Below are 22,321 nucleotides of genomic sequence, written 5' to 3'. Positions count from 1 at the left end.
AAGATAACAGCCAAACAAAGCAATTTTGATAAAGCAATATACTGTATTTAGGAAAAGTCTTAAATCCACATAAACTAGCAGTATAGATAGAATTCTTGTGATGGGACAACCCCTTTAATTTGAAAGAATATATTTGGGTCATTAGACTGTAGAAATATCAATAAAATCTGATAAAACTGAAGAGTTCTAAATATTTTGAGCAATTGTGTGTAGCAAAGAACAAAAGGCCAAAGTACTTTGTTGTCCAAATCACTGGAAATGTGCTTCAACACTGTAACGTCAATGAGTGTAGGAAAAGGTTATTGCTAGACTATTACTCATGTAAGAATCGGGTGTGGGAGGGCAATTTTCCATTTGGTACTTTTCTAGCATCTACCAGATGACTTCATATTTATCTTTTTGCATGGTCATAGATATGCATCTGTTCTTTTGACAGGTACCTCATCAATGACATAATCACTATTATAAATATGCTGAGAAGTAAACTCAACAAAGTTTTGATTTATTTTGCAAATGGATTCTATCACTTCCAAGGAGGTTTGATATTTGTGATGGAAGACAGAGAACAATAATTAAAGTTCTAATTTCAGCACTAGCCCTCGTGTTTTATTTCATTACAGAACAGTTTGTTCTCTATTTTACTGTCAGAGCAGTAACTTACCTTTAAGCAGAAACATCTATCATGTCTGATTTCTTGCACGACTTCTTGTATAAAGAGAAATATGGTTCCATCTGTGAACAGTGTATTTCAAGTGACTAACCAGCAGGTTCCTGCAAGTCGCTAAGCATGCAAAATACCCCATAATATCCCAATATAATAATTAGAACATTTCCAAACATATAATTGTAGAATGACTGCTATCGCGTTGTGTCTGTTAAGAATGATACCATACACTTAGGGCTAGTTCACACGGGGCAAAGAGGCGGATTTTGACGACGGTTCTCACCTCAAAATCCGCCTCATTACAATAGTGGTCTATGCAGACTGCTAGCTTTTCTTTTTTCCTGCTAGCAGTTTTTCGCCGCTAGCACAAAAAAGAAGCGACATGACCTTTCTTCAGGCGTTTTCCACCTGAAGAAAGCAATAGAAGTGTATGGGAAGCGAAAAACGCACATTTTTTTTCTGCACGGGTTTTTGCAAAAAAAGCACGGAAAAAAATGCAACGCGTTTTTTGTGGCCCATTCACTTTACCAGAGGGGAAAACCACCTGGCGTTATTTGAAGTGGTTTTTACAAAAAAAACGCTCCAAAAAGCGCGGCAAGGTCCAAAAAACACTTCCTAATTAGGAAGCATTTTTTTCAGGACCAAAATAAGCCACACGTAATTTACGTGTGAACTAGCCCGTAAAGGGGTTTTTCCACATACTTTCTTCTCACTTCCTGTATTCTTCAACAAGCTAGTAGTCTGGCTTTGATTGTTTGAGGGACAAAAAACTATGAAGGACATCAGTAGATATGCCTTTATCGTGAAAGATTATTTATTCTGATTACTAGAAACCTATAATAATGCAGATACAACAATATGCATAGTAAATGTAAATCATATTACACAGGTCTGGAGAGAAAAAAAAAAAACTTACATCCTGCCAGGTCAGACAATGGACTTGCAGTAAACTCAAACTTATCTTTGTGTTTACCTACAGCGAAATCGGACACTGTCCAAGCTTTTATCCGAAAACGGTAATTAGCAGAAGATAACTCTGAGAGCAAGTTTAATCTAGAGAACTCAGTCTCCCTCCCCTCTAGAGAGCAGTAAGTCAGCTCATCCATCTTATAATGCTAGATAAGGTGAGATACAGGCCGGGTACGTTGACAACACTGTATAAACAATGAAAAGGAATAATCTAACATAGCAGGTAAACGCAGCATTTCGAAAGCAATATATTTAGGTAAACTCTTGAATTTACATAAGCTAGCAGTTTACATAGGAATGCCCTGTTAATTAATCCATAAGTGACCTTCTCCCCTTTGACAGCAAGGCACAAAATTATAGTGCAGCTGCATTTCTTCTTATAATAATGGCTGCTTGACATAAAAAACGGTCATCAAGGAATTGAAACATGTTTATTTGGTTGTTCAAATGTCAAAAATTTGTGTTCAAGCTGCATGATAGCCACAAAGAAAATAGCAAATATTTGCTACAAAATCTGTTCCCTGTAAATCCATGACACTTGCAATCAGGGCAATTATGTGACTAAAATTTGAGGGAAACAAGCATGTTGTTACGGTTCTGTGTGTGTGTATATATATATATATATATATATATATATATATATATATATATATATATATATAATAAACTTTAACTACAGAACCGCTAATGTGCAGACACTGCAGCGAGGTCCACAGGCCCAGATGGGCGGGGGTAAATCTGAACAGCGTGCTACCAGTTAAGCTACACTGGCAGTCATGTGGCGCGGTACACAATGTGAACAAGCTGCAGCAACACCATGCTAGTTAACCTCACTGGACAGGTGCACAGTACAGCTGAAACAGCAAGGCTGCCAAGGGTTAACTGTCACCCCAGGTCAGCAACAAAACATGCTCCTGCAGCAGCTAGGAGTACACAGGAAGTTTGAAAGTATAAAGAGGCTAACTCAGAGACCACACCTGCTGTCAACACCTCAGGCTGGAACAGTGTCTACTGCTCCTAGCCTAGTGTAGGGCTGACAGTTCAGGATTTATAGGTACTAACTACAGAGCAGATAGAGGCTAAAGAAACTCCACACAGAGGCCTAGTCTGAACACTTTCCTGGATACTGGAGCCAAGCCCTGAACTACTGCCGTTAGCAAACTTCAGTCAAAGTATGAGCGCCGGGCGGGTGTCGGCTCACACTATTTAAAGGGAAGTCCCCGCCCAATAGGGGCGGTAGCCATGACCTCACCGCTCATGCTTAATAGGGAAGAAATGGCACTTAGCTCGTCAGCGGCTCCAAAAAGTCTGAGCATGCTCAGTAGGCCACAAGCTGGACTTACACTCCAGACACCTCACTACCCGAGGCCAAGGGCCAGAGTTAGATTTGAGATTGACCCACAGGTGGTGCAGTGCGCTGAGAGAGAACCCTGCGGGACCCAATCCTAACACACGTATACAATAATTGCATCTTATTCGTGAAAAGATGCCCCAAGAATTATAATGCAATGGTAACAAGGACAATATAAAATGTAACTTTTAATAAATATGTAAAAACCGCACCACATTAACCACAAACAACACAGCCATAAAATGCACCACTAACATTCAACTCTAATCCCTGTGTAAGTGCAGTCTGAGCTGCCTAAGGACCTCTTTTTTTTTTCTTTTTGTAAAGTCACAGAGATCAAAATTAAAAAAAATTATTCTTTTAAAGAAAGTATAATTTTTTTTTTTTTTTACACAAGGTTACCTTCCCAGCTCTACAAATAGTAATGCAATTTAATCTTCAATTCTCCTTCCTGATAACAAAATGTATGATTTAAGAAAAAATTAGGCAGTTCACTAAATTAAATTAGCCTTTTTTGTCCTTTTGTGTTGGGTATTACAATGGCAGCTACAGACATTTCATTTCTTTAATGTTTAATCATTATTTTTTTTTTATTAAGTCAGAATCAGTAGTCCGTAGTGCTTCATGGTAAGAGGAAGTATATAAAATAATCTAATCATAAAAAGGGCGCATGCTCTGGCTACATCAGGCTTTGGTAATATAGAGGTAATACATTATTTTACTTATATCCAGAACATGTATAAAAAAAATTAAAAAACAATTCTCACATCTCCTATTGACCAAACTTTTGGCTCCTATCACTGAACCACAGAGGTCATTGAAAGGCTGTAGCCAGTGGCGTAACTACCACCATAGCAGCAAAGGCAGCTGCCACAGGGCCCGGGACATCAGGGGCCCGCTGACAGCTGCTACTGCTGCTATCATTATTCTCGGAGGTCTTTTCGGACCCCCGAGTATAATGATCAGGGCCCCCTGTTGGTGGAATACTTTCCACCAACAGGGGGCTCCGAAGCTGCAGCAACGGCTGAGACACAGGAGCTGCAGGTCTGGCTCCTCTCAGCGCTTCAGGACGTTCCCCCTCTCTCCCCCCCCCCCTTTCTCTGTCTGTCCTCTGCCCACCAATGAGAGGGCTGAGGAGAGCCCAGGAGGCGGGGCTTATCCCTGCCGAGCTCCTGCCATCCTGCAAGAGAAGAAGAGGAAGAAGAAGCTGCTCCAGGAAAATGAAACTGAAGAAAGAAAACAGGTACACAGGTACATACTGGGGTTACTTATTAATATCAGGCATTTGGGGTGATTTCTTTTGTTTTATTAACTCCTTGTGCCTCATATTAATAGCAGTTAACCCTATCATGTCCCTCACATTAACCCCTGTGTGCCTCACCATAAGAGTTACTGATATGTGAGACATATGGGGGTAATAATAATGAAGATGCTTTATTATTACCTCCATGTCTCTCACATATCAGTAACTCTTATGGTGAGGCACACAGGGGTTAATGTGAGGGACATGATGGGGTTAACTGCTATTAATATGAGGCACATGGAGTTACTAAATTGTAATGCACATGACCAGATTTTTTATACACAATTGTCCTGGTATAGCGGTCAGCGGGTGAGGTGACAGTATTTAGTCCTGCAGGGGCCACTATGGGGCATAATACTGTGTGCAGGGGCCACTATGGGGCATAATACTGTGTGCAGGGGCCACTATGGGGACATAATACTGTGTGCAGGGGCCACTATGGGGTATAATACTGTGTGCAGGGGTCACTATGGGACATAATACTGTGTGCAGGGGCCACTATGGGGTATAATACTGTGTGCAGGGGCCACCATGGGGTATAATACTGTGTGCAGGGGCCACTATGGGGACATAATACTGTGTGCAGGGGCCACTATGGGGACATAATACTGTGTGCAGGGGCCACTATGGGGACATAATACTGTGTACAGGGGCCACTATGGGGCATAATACTGTGTGCAGGGGCCACTATTGGTCATAATAGAGCGCGCAGGAATTCATAGGAGGGGGTCGGTCGAGATCTTCGGTGTCGGGGGGGCCCCATGTCAAAAGTTCGCCACGGGGCCCCGCCATTCCTAGTTACGCCACTGGCTGTAGCAGTGATGTGCTGGGGCCACTTGTCAACCAAGACCGGGGGATCACCTCAGCATCCGCGCTAAATTTGGTAGAGAATGGAGAGGTGAGTATTGTCTTTATTTTTAGATCTCATTTGCTGCTGTTATTTTATTCAGACGTCAAATAACCGCGGTAGGGTAATAATATGTTGTCATAAGATCTTGGGATCAGGCTAAAACTCTGCTGACACAACAGCTTCTTCCATCCCACCACTGCCCGCACCCATAGCCAGTTAGTTATTTCATTGAAATCTGCTAACATGATAAGTGTCTCATCTAATTCTTAAAGTCCTAATGTTTATTCTTCTTCAGCTCACTTGGTTTGACATGATTTATTTTTCAGTCTCTGGTGGCACAGCAACTTGGTGTTCAGGTCATGCTTTCTTCCCCTATGATCAGATCCATTTTAACCATAGGGCAAATGCTGCATCTGAACTGGGCCCTATGACATTGGGAGCATCCTCAGCTGGTCCACATTGAGCAGAACATTCCCACATTTGGGATGCTGTCTTGGGTGACAGGTAACAATATCAACTCTATCTACATCCTTAGGATAAAGCTGAACGCAATAGATTTAACAATAGCTCCACTTGACAGGCTGATCAGAAGGGCCAGCTCTGTCCTGGGGAGCCCCCTGGACCCAGTACAGGTGGTGGGTGACAGAAGGATACTGTCTGTGGTGACCTCCATGCGGGAGAATAAATCCCACCCCATGTATGAGACCTTGATGGCACTTGGCAGCACTGTAAGTGACCGTCTGCTTCACCCCTAGTGTGAGAAGGAGCGCTATCGCAAGTCCTTCCTTCCAACCGCGATCAGGCTGTACAATCTACATCAGACCAAGCGAAGATCACTCTGCACAGAGAACCAATGATTACGATTATGAAGTCTTCCTCTTTCTCTTCCGTTTTTCCTTAGCTGCTATGGACTCTTAGTATATCTTCTCTTCTCAGCATATGTGTGTCTACGTCTGTATTATATTACTGTGTATTGTCCTGTACCTGTATTACTATGCTGCTGTAACATGCTGAAATTTCCCCACTGTGGGACTATTAAAGGATTATCTTTATGTTATTCAGGCCTCCACTGATGATGTCTGCTGTAGGGAGGTGCGATGGGGGTGGAGTTGCAGACATGACTGCGAGGAGCTCGTTGGGGATGGGCTTAGATTAGTATAACTTTTTTTTGTTTTTATGGTGACTGAGATGTCAAGAGACATTATGTAGGGGCTACTTAAAGGGGCAAAAGGATTGTGAGGGGAGCCCAGCTAGGAAAAGGTTTGCACTCAGCCCACTAATATACAATAAAAGCCCTGTTTATAATCGTTCTCTAATTATACTAGTCTTCTGACTCATAAGAAACAGTCCATCTTCAGAGGCTCAATTACTCTATAGGCATTAATAGTGTTCTTGTAGCCATTTATGGTTATTGTCTTTCTTAAAGAGGACCTTTCACCATATCTGGGCACAGGCAGTGTTATATACTGCCAGAAAGCTGACAGTGCGCTGAATTCAGCGCACTGTCGGCTTTCCCGATCCGTGCCCGGTGTAAAGCGCTATCGGTCCCGGTACCGTAGCGCTTTACAGTCAGAAGGGCGTTTCTGACCATTAGCCAGAAACGTCCTTCTGCCTCGCGGCGCCTATCGCGCTGTGCTGTGGAGCTGGGAGGAACGCCCCCTCCCTCTCCTGATAATGCTAGTCTACGGACAAGCTGTGTGAGCAGAGGGAGGGGGGCGTTCCTCCCCGCTCCACAGTACAGCGCGATTGGCGCCGCGAGGCAGAAGGACGTCTCTGGCTAATGGTCAGAAACGCCCTTCTGACCATAGAAGAGCTACGGTACCGGGCCGTAAGCTCTTCACACCGGGCACAGATCGGGAAAGCCGACAGTGCGCTGAATTCAGCGCACTGTCAGCTTTCTGGCAGTATATAGAACTGCCTGTGCCCGGATATGGTGAAAGGTCCTCTTTAAAAGCACAGTAGTAAATGGCCCAATAATATCCCTGTGGCCAGCATAGTGGTTCAGTAGTTAGTCCTGTAAGGTTTGACTCTGACCTAGGGGAACATCTGAATAGAGTTTTACATATTCTTCTCATGCCAGTATTGGTTTCCTTATTAGAGATGAGTAGAGATGAGCGAGTACTGTTCAGATCAGCCGATCCGAACAGCACGCACACATTGAAATGAATGGACGTAGCCGGCACGCGGGGGGTTAAGCGGCCGGCCGGCGTCAAAGCGGAAGTACCAGGTGCTTCCATTCATTTCAATGCGTGCGCGCTGTTCGGATCGGCTGATCCGAACAGTACTCGCTCATCTCTAGAGATGAGCGAGTAGTATTCAATAAGGAGTTAGCTCTGTATGTAATGCAAGCTGACTCAAATCCAGCTCTGCTACATCAGTTTCCACATCAGCTTTATACTGTGGTAATGCTTTTACAACCAATCCCTCATTATTGACTGCAAACATAGCAGATAGCAGAGCAAGTGAAACCCCACCCACCAATGTGCCAAGAAATCCAGGAAGTGAAGAGAGCACAGAGCCCTGCAGGCTGCAGAACAAGCGTTATGGGAATACCACTTTGAAACTTGAAAAAAACTATATAAATTTGGTATCCCCATGATCGTACTGACTTGCAGAATAAAGCATTATTATCACAGAGTGGAAGCCGTAAAAACAAAACCCATAAGAAAACATCAGCGCTGGATTTTTTTCTCAATTCAACCTCATTCTGAATAGAGATGAGTGAATACCGTTCGATTGAGTAGGTATTTGATCGAATACTAAGGTATTCGAGATATTCGATCGCATACCACGCGATAAACGCAGTAAAAATTTGTATCCCCTCACACCTTCCCTGGAGCTTTTTTGCACCAATAAGGGCTCGTTCACATCTGCACCCGGTCTCCGTTCATGCAAGTTTCCGTTTCCTGCACAAAACTGAACAGGAGACGGAAACCTGCAGGACTCTTTCAAACCCATTCATTTGAATGGGTTTGAAAGATGTCTGGCTGTGAGCGTTTTATGCTCTCCGCCGCGAAACCGTTTTTTTTTTTTAAATCGGACAGAGTCGGACATGCAGTACTCTGTGTCCGGTTTTAAAAAAACGGTTTTGCGGCGGACAGCGTAAAATGTTCACCGGCGCTCACGGCTGGACCCGGTCTGTCAGCTTTCTGTCTTCTGCATGCAGAAGACGGAAAGCTCAGAACGGACTCTGGGCGCTAGTGTGAATCTAGCGTAACTGTGCAGGGGAGGTGGGACAGGAAGCAGGAAAACGTAGGCATCGAAAAAATAGGAAAAAGTTATTGGCTGGCTAAATCAGGTGACCTCCGATTCATAAGAATAGTGGCAGCCATGTTCGAGTCATTTGCGGCTTGGAGTTAGACAGGGAGAGACGTATGCTGAGGGTCAGAGAGAGATTAGCTACTGCTAGGGAGGAAAAATTGAATCCACAGCTCTTCTCAGAGCTCTTCTCACCTCCAGTATATATACTCATCCTGCAGCTAATTTTGACAAAAGCCCTTTTTAGTGCTCCAATTCTCTACCACTGGTATACAGTATATACCTGTCTCATACGGGTGAGAAGCAAGCTGTATACTTTGCATCCGGGATATACGGTAGTAGATAAATGCTATATATATATCTACCCTCCGTGTATACTTTAAACAAAAATGCTTGTATACATCAGTTTGTGCACTCACTCATTCTACCTGTCCCATTGGGTGAGAAGCAAGCTGTATACTTTCATCTGGTATATATGGAGTTTATCTACTAAAGTATATCTGCTGAGTAAGGCTGAACTCACTTAGAGCCTGATACTCTGCTGGTGCAAGACTCAACTCACATCAAGGGCCTAAGGGCTCTGATAAGAGAAAACTTACTATAAAACTCCAGTCCTTAAAAATTTCAAAATTATCTTTGAAGAAAAACTTTTCTACATGCCATTCTTCAGCAACTCTCAATAAATCAAATACAAATCTATTGATATTCTAACTCTAACTCATCTATTTATATTCTGTTGATAATCTAACATACTATCAGAAAACATAACAACAGTAAATCTTTGACCAGTTTTCATTTTTCAAAAGTTGCAACAAGATAGGAAACAGAAGTCAAACTCGAACTCAAAAGAAAACATACACACGCAGGTTCTATTATGAAGATACAAGTAGAAGAGTGGCTCAGCAAGTGACAGATGTGGCTCTCTGATCACAGTGCATAGACGAGCATTATCAGGAGGGGAGGGGGCGTTCCTCCCCGCTCACACTGTACAGCGCAATAGACGCTGCTGTGGAGAAGGACGTTCCTGACAGACTGTCAGGAACGCCCTTCTGACTGTGAAGAGCTACAATACTGGCACCGCTGGCTCTTTACCCGGGGCACAGATTGGTAAAGTCGACAGTGCACTCAATTCAGCACACTGTCGGCTTTCCAGCAGTATATAGAACGGCCTGTGCCCTGAACCATGAAAGGTCCTCTTTAAGACAAAAATGTAACCTTTATGGCACTTAAATCAGATTTTGAATTGATACACAGTGTACGTATGATAACCTATAGGTGTATACATATATAATGTTTATGTCCACCTAAAGGTCTATACTTCTACATAATGTGTATGGTCATCTATAGGTCTACACTTCTATGTAATGTGTATAGTCATCTATAGGTCTACACTTCTATGTAATGTGTATGATCATCTATAGGTCTACACTTCTATATAATGTATATGGTCATCTATAGGTCTACACTTCTATGTAATGTGTATAGTCATCTATAGGTCTACACTTCTATGTAATGTGTATGATCATCTATAGGTCTACACTTCTATGTAATGTGTATGATCATCTATAGGTCTACACTTCTATATAATGTATATGGTCATCTATAGGTCTACACTTCTATGTAATGTGTATAGTCATCTATAGGTCTACACTTCTATGTAATGTGTATGATCATCTATAGGTCTACACTTCTATGTAATGTGTATGATCATCTATAGGTCTACACTTCTATATAATGTATATGGTCATCTATAGGTCTACACTTCTTTGTAATGTACAGTGGGGCAAAAAAGTATTTAGTCAGTCACCAATAGTGCAAGTTCCACCACTTAAAAAGATGAGAGGCGTCTGTAATTTACATCATAGGTAGACCTCAACTATGAGAGACAAAATGAGAAAACAAATCCAGAAAATCACATTGTCTGATTTTGTAAGAATTTATTTGCAAATTATGGTGGAAAATAAGTATTTGGTCAGTAACAAAATTTCATCTCAATACTTTGTTCTATATCCTTTGTTGGCAATGACAGAGGTCAAACGTTTTCTGTAAGTCTTCACAAGGTTGGCACACACTGTTGTTGGTATGTTGGCCCATTCCTCCATGCAGATCTCCTCTAGAGCAGTGATGTTTTGGGGCTGTCGCTTGGCAACACAGACTTTCAACTCCCTCCTTTAGGTTTTCTATAGGGTTGAGATCTGGAGACTGGCTAGGCCACTCCAGGACCTTGAAATGCTTCTTACAAAGCCACTCTTTCGTTGCCCTGGCGGTGTTCTTTGGATCATTGTCATGTTGAAAGACCCAGCCACGTTTCATCTTCAATGCCCTTGCTGATGGAAGGAGGTTTGCACTCAAAATCTCACGATACATGGCCCCATTCATTCTTTCATGTACCCGGATCAGTCGTCCTGGCCCCTTTGCAGAGAAACAGCCCCAAAGCATGATGTTTCCACCCCCATGCTTTACAGTAGGTATGGTGTTTGATGGATGCAACTCAGTATTGTTTTTCCTCCAAACACAAAAAGTGGTGTTTCTACCAAACAGTTCCAGTTTGGTTTCATCAGACCATAGGACATTCTCCCAATACTCTTCTGGATCATCCAAATGCTCTCTAGCAAACTTCAGACGGGCCCGGACATGTACTGGCTTAAGCAGTGGGACACGTCTGGCACTGCAGGATCTGAGTCCCTGGCGGCATAGTGTGTTACTGATGGTAGCCTTTGTTACATTGGTCCCAGCTCTCTGCAGTTCATTCACTAGGTCCCACCGTGTGGCTCTGGGATTTTTGCTCACCGTTCTTGTGATCATTTTGACCCCACGGGGTGAGATTTTGCGTGGAGCCCCAGAGCAAGGGAGATTATCAGTGGTCTTGTATGTCTTCCATTTTCTAATTATTGCTCCCACAGTTGATTTCTTCAATCCAAGCTGGTTGCCTATTGCAGATTCAGTCTTCCCAGCCTGGTGCAGGGCTACAATTTTGTTTCTGGTGTCCTTTGACAGCTCTTTGGTCTTCACCATAGTGGAGTTTGGAGTCTGACTGTTTGAGGGTGTGCACAGGTGTCTTTTTATACTGATAAGTTTAAACAGGTGCCATTACTACAGGTAATGAGTCGAGGAAAGAGGAGATTCTTAAAGAAGAAGTTACAGGTCTGTGGGAGTCAGAAATCTTGATTGTAGGTGACCAAATACTTATTTTCCACCATAATTTGCAAATAAATTCTTACAAAATGAGACAATGTGATTTTCTGGATTTGTTTTCTCATTTTGTCTCTCATAGTTGAGGTCTACCTATGATGTAAATTACAGACGCCTCTCATCTTTTTAAGTGGTGGAACTTGCACTATTGGTGACTGACTAAATACTTTTTTGCCCCACTGTATATGGCCACCTACAGGTCTACACTTCTATGTAATGTATATGGCCACCTTTGAGTCTGCAATGGTTAGACTTTTTGGGTCAGAGGTGGACATATAATAGGTGCACGGGTTCTGGGGGGAAATAGTCCACCAAAATCAGCTTCCTCTTGTTTATTACATTGAATACAAAGAACTTTTTAGCTACTGAATTACAACACTCACAATTACTATAAGATTGTTCAGTGCCTCGAGGGGCCCAGGATGTACATAAGGAGCTCATACACCTACAAAGGACCAAACATTCTTTGCCCCCTGCGGTCTGTATGTGCACCCAACTGGGTTTAGAGACCCCAGCTCCCCTCCCCCTCCCCCTCCTCCTCCTCTGCCGCACCACCACCCGTGACACACTGCCCGCACACACGGCCCATCCTCTCTGGTGTCACATGACCCGCTCCCAGCATGCTCCGCGGCAGTGTCATGGCGGCGCACTGAAGCAGGGAAGCAGCACATGTGTACAGGTAAGAGCCGCTACATCACGTGTCACCACAGCGCCGCACATGTGACTGGTGCCGGTATACTGACCTGTCTCTGCAGTATTCCACGTACTAGCGTTGTACTGCTCCATCCCCCCTTTGTGTATGCCTGTACTACTGAGAGGAAACACGTCCCTATAACGTGTGTGATGTGATATAGGGCACTGCCAGTCTGCTGTCACCATTATGTTATAAACTGTAATGTGTGGTGAGTTGCTGCCAATTTTGTCCAGTTTGTGACATCACAATCTACTAAGATCGTGACCGTTGTGTGCTTACTGTGTGATGTCATTATCCATCACTATGACATCATAATCCAAGGGAACACTGACTTGCCAGTTTCACAGCATGATTCCGATGTGCCCATCTTGTGACATCACTAGTCAGTAGCATTCTGCAGTTACTTATACACTGTGACATCACTATCCTACAGAGCTCACAGATGTCATTTATACATTATGGTATATACTGTACACTGTGACATCACTATCCTACAAAGCTCACAGATGTCATTTATACATTAGGACATATACTGTACACTGTGACATCACTATCCTACACAGCTTATAGATGTCACTTGTACATTATGGTATATACTGTACACTGTGACATCACTATCCAGTAGCATTCTTAGCAGTCACTTATACATTTATAATAACCTATACATTGTGACATCACTATCCAATAACATTCTCAGTTGTTACATATGTGACAGTTGTACACTGTGACATCACCATTCATTAGCACTCAAAGTTGTCACGTACACATTCTGACATATACACTGTGACATCACTATCCTACAGAGCTCACAGATTTCATTTATACATTATGGTATATACTGTACACTGTGACATCACTATCCAGTAGCGTTCTGCAGTCACTTATACACTGTGACATCACTATCCTACAAAGCTCACAGATGTCATTTATACATTATGACATATACTGTATGCTTTGACATCACTATCCAATATCATTCTTAGCAGTCACTTATACATTATAACCTATACACTGTGACATCATTATCCAACAACATTCTCAGTTGTCATGTATACATTGAGATGCACTGTACACTGTGACATCACCATTATGACATGTATGCACTGTGACATCAGCATTATGACATGTATACGCTGTGACATCACTATCCAGCAACACTTTTAGCTGTCACGTATATATTGTGACATGTACTGTATATTATGACATCACTATCCAATTGCACTTTCAGCTGTCACGTATACGTTGTGATATATACTGTACACTGTGACATCACCATTCAATAACACTCTCAGATGTCACATACACATTATGACATATATACGCTGTGACATCACTATCCTTCAACATCCCATGTACAGTCAATATGATCTACTAAGATAGGGATTGAGTTGGTTTATAGATTATATCTATTTTATTTTTATCACTATTGATAGTTATGTTTTATTGATAGAATAGACGCTTTTGGATCTCTTAGCAGTTTGGATTGATAATTGAAGTCTATAATCTCATCAGATATCTTGAAGTTTAGGCTTGTTGTTTCTTTCCTGTATATTATGACATCACTATCCAATTGCACTCTCAGCTGTCACCTATGCTTTGGGACATATACTGTACATTTTGAAATCACTATCTGACTACACCAGTCACCTATAGATTATGCCATATACAGTACACTGTGGCATCACTATCCACTATCACTCTTAGCTTTCACGTATAAATAGTGACATATACCTCACTATCTAATAACTGTCAGCTGTCACTTATACATTGTGACGTATACACTGTGACATCTCTTTTCACTTTCATGTATCTTCTGAATGTGAATTGCCTCCTTTATTATCATGTATCTACAATGATAGCTCCATCAATGACATGAGTAGAATTAAAAAATAAAAAAACAATAAAACATGACCCAGTCAGCTTTCCTATAATGTCTGTATTTGCCATAATATAATCCATTTTAGAGAATGTTTTCTGTGTTCTATAGTCTCCGCTGTTAGGCTACATGCATATGAACATGAACATGCGACCAGGGCCGATTTTAGACAAACTGTGGCTCCAGGCACAATTAAAAGCAGGGCTTCAAATGCTGATATACCAACAATGCAATCATATTCTCAGTGGCAGCCCATTAATAACGCCTTCTTTTTGCTCCCAAAACAGTAACAACTACCCCTCCTTATGCCCGCACACAATTTAAACAACCACCTTTGTTCCACCTAATAGATTCCCCCATCAGATATTATAGCGCCTCATTATAAATAATAGTCTCTACTTATACATAGTGTCCCATATCAATAATAGTTCCCCCTGTCAGTAATAGCGCTCCTTCTATATAATAGTTCCTCTCCTTTAGTAGTCCCCCTTTATAATAGCCCACTTATATTTAACAACCCCCTTATAACAGTCCTCTTATATATAATAGTTCCTCTCTTACAATAGTCCCCCTTATGTATAATAGAGCCTCCATTATAAATACTAGCTTCTTATATTTAATAGTTCCCCTACTATAAATATTAGCTCCCCCCTATAAATAATAGTTTTCTCCCTTAGCAGATGATCCCTTTCCCTTACCTTCCAGAAAACAATAAATCTTGTACTCACTTTAACGCACTCCCATGATGAGCGGAACAGCCTAAGACTCTCCCTGTTGTAGAGACACAGGTGGTGCGATGCAGTAACGTCCTGTGCGTTACCTGCGGTCCTGTATGGCAGAGCATGTAATGTTCAGCTCCCTGCTCTGTCATAGGATCAAAGCAAAGCATGCCAATACAGCAGTGGAGCTCCCGGCATTCAAGCCATATGGCTAAAAGCATGATGTTCGAATCCCAGGGGCCCCTAGCAGACGGGAGCTCTGATCAAATGCTCAGTCCCCCCCAACGCCGGCCCTGCATGTGACATAATGGATCCGTAAGAAAAAGACATGGATGGCACATGGAAGATATCTTTGTGGCATCTATGCCTTCCACAACTCTGGAAATATAAAGAAAACAAAAAAGCTTGATGGTCTTCAGTAGGTGATACCTTTTTAATGGCTAACTCATAATGATGACAGATTACAACGTTTTGGAACGTCTAGGCTCCTTTCTCAAGTACAACTCTTTCATTCCATTAATGAGCCTGGTCTGCAGCAGATAAGAATAGGACCCGTCCTAAGTTTTGCCCCCTACATGGACCTGAGATAATACACAGGTGGCAATTTATTAGTTTGGGTATGGAGTCTTAGTGTAAGTTCACAAGATGAACTTTTGTGCAGATATCTGCTGTAAAACATCCACAAGCCCTTCATTTACATGGGAGGCAGACTTTTTTTTTTCACTAAATAAAAATATAAGCTAGCGGAGAGAGAACGCCCCTGCCCAATGCACATGTGGATTCCACCTGAAACACCTGAGTCCTGTTGATGTGAATGGGAGTAAGTCCTTAAATCATTCTGTAGGCACCAGGAATATTTCCATGGCAGATTTTCATGGCAGGTTCTCCTGCAAAATCTACTGTGTGAACTTAGTCTTATTAACTGCTAGAATTTTATGGATAAGTTGACAACTGGGAGTTACCAGTTGAGGGTTTGTCCCTGTCACTGGCCAATCCATGCTGTCTGTGCAGAACACAGACCTTTGCAAGAGGATGTATAACAGTTGTCAAAATTTTCAGACATTTCTAGCAATAATAAAAGAACAGAACAACACAGAGAGTGTAAGATCCTACAGAACTGTTATATCACCGTGAATACAAACATTTAGTAAAACACTTGTCAGGAGAAGTAAAAGATCCTCTTTAAAGTAAGTTTCAAGTCTGCTACATAGATTATGTGCCTGCGTGTGGTGGTATTAGGCAAATCACCCAATAACCTGACTGCACCTTCCCTTTTCAATAAAAACCTCTTCCAGTCACGAAAAAACTGACTGTAGGGTCTCTCAATACAACAGCCTCATTCAGTCACCCTATAATGTACCAACACCAGGGCCGGCTCCAGGTTTTTATGGGCCCTTGGGCGACAGAGCCTCAGTGGGCCCCCTTGTAAAGGAGGTGGGGGAGTCGAGACACTGTGCGTTGCAGATGAAGCGAGTGACGTCATGCAGGAATGTGGCGTCACCAACGCCATACCTCCCAATCTTTTAAAGAGTAGAAAGAGGGGCAAAATGTGCGGCGCTGCAAATTTAGCTCCACCCACTTTTATGTTGATTCCACCAATTCTCATTCATTATGTGCTCCCACACTGTATAATCCTCCTACAGTCACCTGTAAATTATATGCCCCCCTCCATCTCTCCCCCAGTTTCATATACACCCTTCCTCTGCCCCCAGTTTCATGTCCCCCCTCCATCTCTGTCCCCAGTTTCATCACGTTCTCCCCCTTCATCTGCCCACAGTTTCATGTCCCCCGTCTCTGCCCCAGTGTCATGCCGTTCCCCCCCTCCCCTTCATTTGCCCCTTCAGTTTCATTGGGCCCCCTCCATCTCTGTCCCCAGTTCCATGCCGTTCTCTCCCCACCCCCTCCATCTGCCCCAGTGTCATGCTGTTCTCCCCCCCCCTCCATCTGCCCCAGTGTCGTGCTGTTCCCCCCTCCCCTTCATTTGCCCCCCAGTTTCTTTGGGCCCCCTCCATCTCTGTCCCCAGTTTCATGCCGTTCTCTCCCCACCCCCTTCATGTTCTCCAGTGTCATGCCGTTTCCCCCCTCCCCTTCATTTGCCCCTCAGTTTCATGGGCCCCCTTCATTATGTTTCACCTTAATATGTAATACAAAACAAACACTTATACTCACCTTCTATCACTCACCTTCCATCGTTCCCCCGACGCTCCTCTCTCTCCCTCCAATCACATACGCGATGCAGGAGCTGTGAGATCAGCTCCTGCTTAGCTCTGGCCCGGCTTGCGTGTGTAGGCGTGATGCGATGACGTCATCGCGCCTACACACGCAAGCCGGGCCGGAGCTTTAAAGCAGGAGCTGATCTCGCAGCTCCTGCATCGCATATGTATTCCAGCTCATCGAGGACGGACGCCGATGAGCTGAAATTGTGACAGGCAAGTGCCGGGGGGCCCCCAGAGGCTCTGTGGGCCTCGGCACTTGCCCAACTATGCCGTGCGCTGACGCCGGCCCTGCCCAACACGGTCCATTTATATTATACAATCCAACTGCATATTCCTATACGTGACCAATGGAGCAGGCTCAGGTAATGCATGTAGTGGCCAACAATCATGTGATCATATGGTATGATCATTGGTGGCTGCGTGCAACCAAAACCATTTGCATGTGCTCGTATTGCTGCAGAAAAATGCTCTCTAATGAAGTATCAAGTTGTTGGCGGTCAAAATCAGAAACTAGCTCTAACTGCATAGTGATGGGGTTTTAGACAAGCCATACACATAAGGTAGCAGTCTTTATACAGAAACGTAGATGTGAACACAACCTAAGATACCTATTGGCTTTTGTAAACATGCAGTTGGATAGGCTAAGTGGGCATGGCTATAGGGAGCGGACATAAACTGTGATCCATGAGACTATGATTCTGTCATATTGATTCACTGCTCATCTTATATTTCTATACATGTTTCAGGCATCTGTGGATTATCATCAGATCACGGTTGTCACTTTGTCCATCCAAAATCTTTTCACCTGTGTCGTACTTTGCCGCTGCATTTGAATGTGGACTGCTGTGGAACTAGACGTGCTCAGGGGATTCCAACCCTCGCCGCAAAGTCATCAGTATGAAGCAGAAGCAAATGCTGGTAAGGGGTGTACTCTGTGTATTTGGGAGATAGTTACTATTATACTACAATGCAATAGTCTTTATGAACTGACTAGTAAATCTAGGAGGTACTGCATGTCGTGTACAGGACTACTAGGATGTCCATATTGTCATTGTCGGAGTAGTCACTGTTGTCATTCCTTTCTGCACCCAGTTTGGAAATATTAGCTGCTATAAAGAGTGGCTCCCTCACTTTAGGATGTCAGATGAGTATGATGTGGTTGTGAGTGGCGTAACTAGGAATGGCGGTGCCCCGTGGAGAACTTTTGACATGTTCCCCTCTCCAATTCTGCTCACATAGGGCAGAATGGGGGGTGCAGAATGTGAGTAGGAGAGGTACATAGGTGTGCAGGCTGTATGTGAGAAAGGAAGGAATGGGGGTGCAGACTTTCTCACACACAGCCTGCACACCCATGTACCCCTCTTCCTCACATCCTATAACCCATTCCCCCCATTGTACACTGACCTGTACAATCCGGGTAGCTCTGCCCACAAAAGACACTGAGTCTATGTTAGTAGATTAAAGGACCTTTGATGATGTCATGTCTCAGGTCCTTAAATCTACTAGTATAGATGCCGGCACAGGGCCTGGGGACAGCGGGAGGCAGCAGGGGCCCGGACAGCAGGCAGCCCCTGCTTGGGTGCAGTAGTAAAGGCAGCAATTGCTGACAGGGATCCCGACGTAATACAGTGACTTGGGCATGTTAGTTGCCCCCAGGCATGCTTCCCCTGCTGTCCCAGTTGCATTCCAGAGGTGTTGGCATCATTTCCTGGGGTGTCATAGTGGACTTGGTGACCTTCCTGAGTCGAATAGTGGTTTCCCCCTAAACGAGTATTTATTCTCCATAGACTATAATGGGGTTCGATGTTCGATCGAACAGTCGAGTATTGAGCGGCTACTCGAATCGAACTTCGAACATTTCACTGTTCGCTCATCTCTAATTTTAAAGGGCTTGTCCCATAACAAGGATCCTATCTATACTGCTAGTTTATGTGGATTTAAGACTTTTCCAAAATACACTACTTTATGAAAACTGCTTTGTTTGTCCACTATCTTAATTTATTCACTACATTGTTTACACTGCTTTTCTATGGCCCTTGGGATTATCTGCTCATTTGTCAAGTAATGTAGCTGCCTGCTCTCAGGGGGGAGGGAGGGGCTGGGAGCAGCTCTGAGCTGTTTGTATCTTTTAAGTAGTGGAGCTTCTCAGATAGGGGAGATGAGAGCTCTGGGATTTCTGAGCTCTTATCAGTTGGTTTAATTGAATTTGGCTAATAAGGGCTGAGATAGGGAGTCCCCTACCTCTGTATGTAATGCAAACTGATTCAAATCCAGCTCTGCTACATCAGCTTCACACTGTGGTAATTCATTTACAACCAATCCCGTGCAAGTGAAACCCCGCCCACCTATGTGTCGAGAAAAGCAGGAAGTGAAGAGAGCACAACAGCCTGCAGGTTAGTGAGCAAGCGTCATGGGAATACCCCTTTAACCTTAACCAAGGATAGGTGATGCTGTGGGAGCAGCTCTGAGCGGGAGAAATCTTGGAGACGGTTTTCTGAGGAGCGGTTGAGAGCAGAGCGGAGTAGGAGGTCATTGGAGGATCTGAGGTTACGTGTGGGCAGGTAGCGGGAGATTAGTTCAGAGATATATGGAGGGGACAGGTTGTGGATGGCTTTGTATGGTAACGTTAGTAGCTTGAACTCGCTGGGCTATGGGTAACCAGTGGAGGGACTGGCAGAGGGGAGCAGCCGATGAAGATCGTGGGGTGAGGTGGATTAAACAAGCAGCGCAGTTTAGGGTGGACTGGAGGGTGGGTGAGGGTGTTAGCTGGGAGTCCATGGAGAAGTGTGTTGCAGTAGTCTAGGCGGAAGATTATGAGGGCATGGACGAGCATCTTGGTAGTTTCTGGGGTGAGGAAGGAGCGGATTCGATAGATGTTCTTGAGCTGGAGGCGACAGGAGGTGTTGAGGGTTTGAATATGTGGCTTGAAGGATAGGTCAGAGTCCAGGGTTACCCCAAGGCATCGGGCCTGTGGGACAGGGGTAAGTGGGGTAAGATGAGGAGAATAAATATGGATAGAGGATAAATACGCTTGGTGGTATATTCCTTTTAAAAAGGGAATGGGGGTCCTCTGACCCCCCCCCCTCCCCCAACCTCCATCCTGCCTCGTTACACATGGAGAGAACCGCTAACACATAGCCTAGGCACCATGCAGAATACCTGGTTGGATTCAACACATGACTGAGCTAGAGAGAGATTCTGGTTCCAATTTTGGGACCTGCAGATATCTGACATTTATGGCATATCTTTTGATATTATCATCAGTGTTTAAAATGAGAATACCCCTTTAAGGTTTACTGTACCTGTAATAAATGAATGTATTTTACTCCATCAGTATCATCTCTGCCTATATTTCCTGTTGTCATAACCTTTTCACAATATACGTCTTTAGGTCGTCTTCATCTTCCACCGAGTCGAGCGTCACTGGCATATCAAGTTAAATCCATCTATTGCCATTTTAAAATAAGTGTACTCATTTCTACTTGGCTTTCTTCCAATTTGCTTGTTTTAAAGAGCCATTTGCTGCTTGAGAAGCTCAGACAACATAGACATTAGAGAACTGACAATGTTTTTGCTGGTCTTTTTTTTTTTTTTGAGAGAAAATGCATGATTGCACATTTGAGGCTTTGAAGCGTGTGCTTAGCAAGCAGACAAGTACTGTATAGTGACAGCATAGAAGAGTCCTTAAGTCACCTCCAATTATTTAATGAGAACATTGGATTCAGAATGAACCGAGATAAACATGTACCAACCTTGACCAGAAGTTGAGCTAAATATATACAGTATAAGCGCTGGAGCGTGCTTCCTCGTATTGACTGCTGCTGTGACGGTCATGAATGTGTGTGGTCAGGACCAATTAACTAGTTTCCCTTTAATCTGATTGTATCTAGTATATTCATGAGGGACGACCATAACACAGGATGCAAAATCCATTATGTATTTTTATTGATTGCATGTTTAGAAACCTGCAGATTGGTGAAGTCGTGTAATAGATGCCCTTGGATTCTAGCTATTTATAATTTTTAAGCAGAAATATGCTTGTGAGAGATGAATGTTGGGGGAGGAGTAAGAAGAGAGGCAAAGAAAAATGAAAAATACGAGTAGGAGATTCTAGATCGTGAGTTGAGATAACAGGTTCTAATGTATAGGCATCTTGGTGTACTTAAAGGGGTTGTCCAGGATAAATGAAAACTTTACCACTAAGCTAAACCCTCTCCCCCTGACTAACTTCTAATTTACTCTCTTTAAAAAAAAAAAAAAAAGTATATTTACCCATATGCCTGGGGCGGTCTGATTTTCTTGTGATGTTGCGTTTTACTGTTTCTGGAGACATTAGGCCACCTGTACTCCATCTCCCCCAACATACTCATCAACACTCACTTCCTCTTCTTCTGCTGGGCGTCGCTTTCTTCACAAAGGAGCAGGCGCCTGTACAATAGAATGCCGGAAGAAGCAAAAAGAACCAGCGTTCTATTGCGCATGCGTAGCTTCTGTTGCGCAGGCGCCAGCTCAGGATCCCAGGTGCGGAATTTTTTTGCCCAGAAAACCCCTTTAAAGGTTTTCTTTTTTCCAGGAGTTAAATATTGATGAACTATCCTTCAGATTGGTTATCAGTATCTGATAAGTGGGAGTCCAATACCTGGGGCCTCCATATAGCAGTAGCACCATTTTTGCTTCACAGGCCAGTGATGGCATGTTCATGAGTCATATGTCCTGCTTCCATTCAAGTGTGTATAAATAAATATACTGTATATACTCGAGTATAAGCCGACCCGAGTATAAGCCGACATCATTGCATTTCTCATGACACCATGCCAATTCCAATGTTCTTTCACCTATGGGTTGATGGTTATGTCATGGTTTCTATAGTTTGGACATCAAGAATAGGACTTCATTCTGTTCTTTGTTCCTTCTCAAATGTAATCCAATCCTCCAGTTTTCTGCTGAAGTCTCATCTTCTTATACTGCGTGATTTTTCAGTTCTTGCATTGCAGACATGCTATACTAGCAAGGCTTGCTGTTACGTTCCAGTGCTATGGATAACTAAAGTATCTTGTAACGGGTATATTGGTCCAGAATTGGTAGTTATCTAAATTATTAATACTTTCATGACATTAATGTTCCCGCACCGCTGAGAACTAAACAGATGTGGTAAAACTTGAGATCCTTAGTCTCTCAGATATCAGATAGAACGCCGTTTATCATTATCTTAAATTGCTCCAAGACATT

At 43.3% G+C, this 22,321-nt stretch overlaps 1 protein-coding gene and 1 long non-coding RNA gene across 2 annotated transcripts in view; one reads left to right on the top strand and one right to left on the bottom strand.

The window, feature by feature from the left end:
• The window catches only part of LOC142197309 (uncharacterized), a 644,898-nt gene that overhangs the window by 10,163 nt on the left and 612,414 nt on the right, over positions 1 to 22,321 (bottom strand). The window lies entirely within an intron of this gene.
• TTC27 (tetratricopeptide repeat domain 27) overlaps positions 12,205 to 22,321 on the top strand; it is a 267,096-nt gene continuing 256,979 nt past the window's right edge. Inside the window, exons 1-2 of the mRNA XM_075267495.1 lie at positions 12,205 to 12,266; positions 17,839 to 18,010. Coding sequence (XP_075123596.1) covers positions 17,926 to 18,010 — 85 coding nt within the window. The 5' untranslated portion in view covers positions 12,205 to 12,266; positions 17,839 to 17,925. The remainder of the gene's footprint in view (positions 12,267 to 17,838; positions 18,011 to 22,321) is intronic.

This window comes from Leptodactylus fuscus, chromosome 3 (assembly GCF_031893055.1).
Source record: "Leptodactylus fuscus isolate aLepFus1 chromosome 3, aLepFus1.hap2, whole genome shotgun sequence".
Taxonomy (NCBI): domain Eukaryota; kingdom Metazoa; phylum Chordata; class Amphibia; order Anura; family Leptodactylidae; genus Leptodactylus; species Leptodactylus fuscus.
The sequence above is the reverse complement of the archived record's forward strand: the minus strand, read 5'-3'. Positions and strand labels throughout refer to the sequence as shown.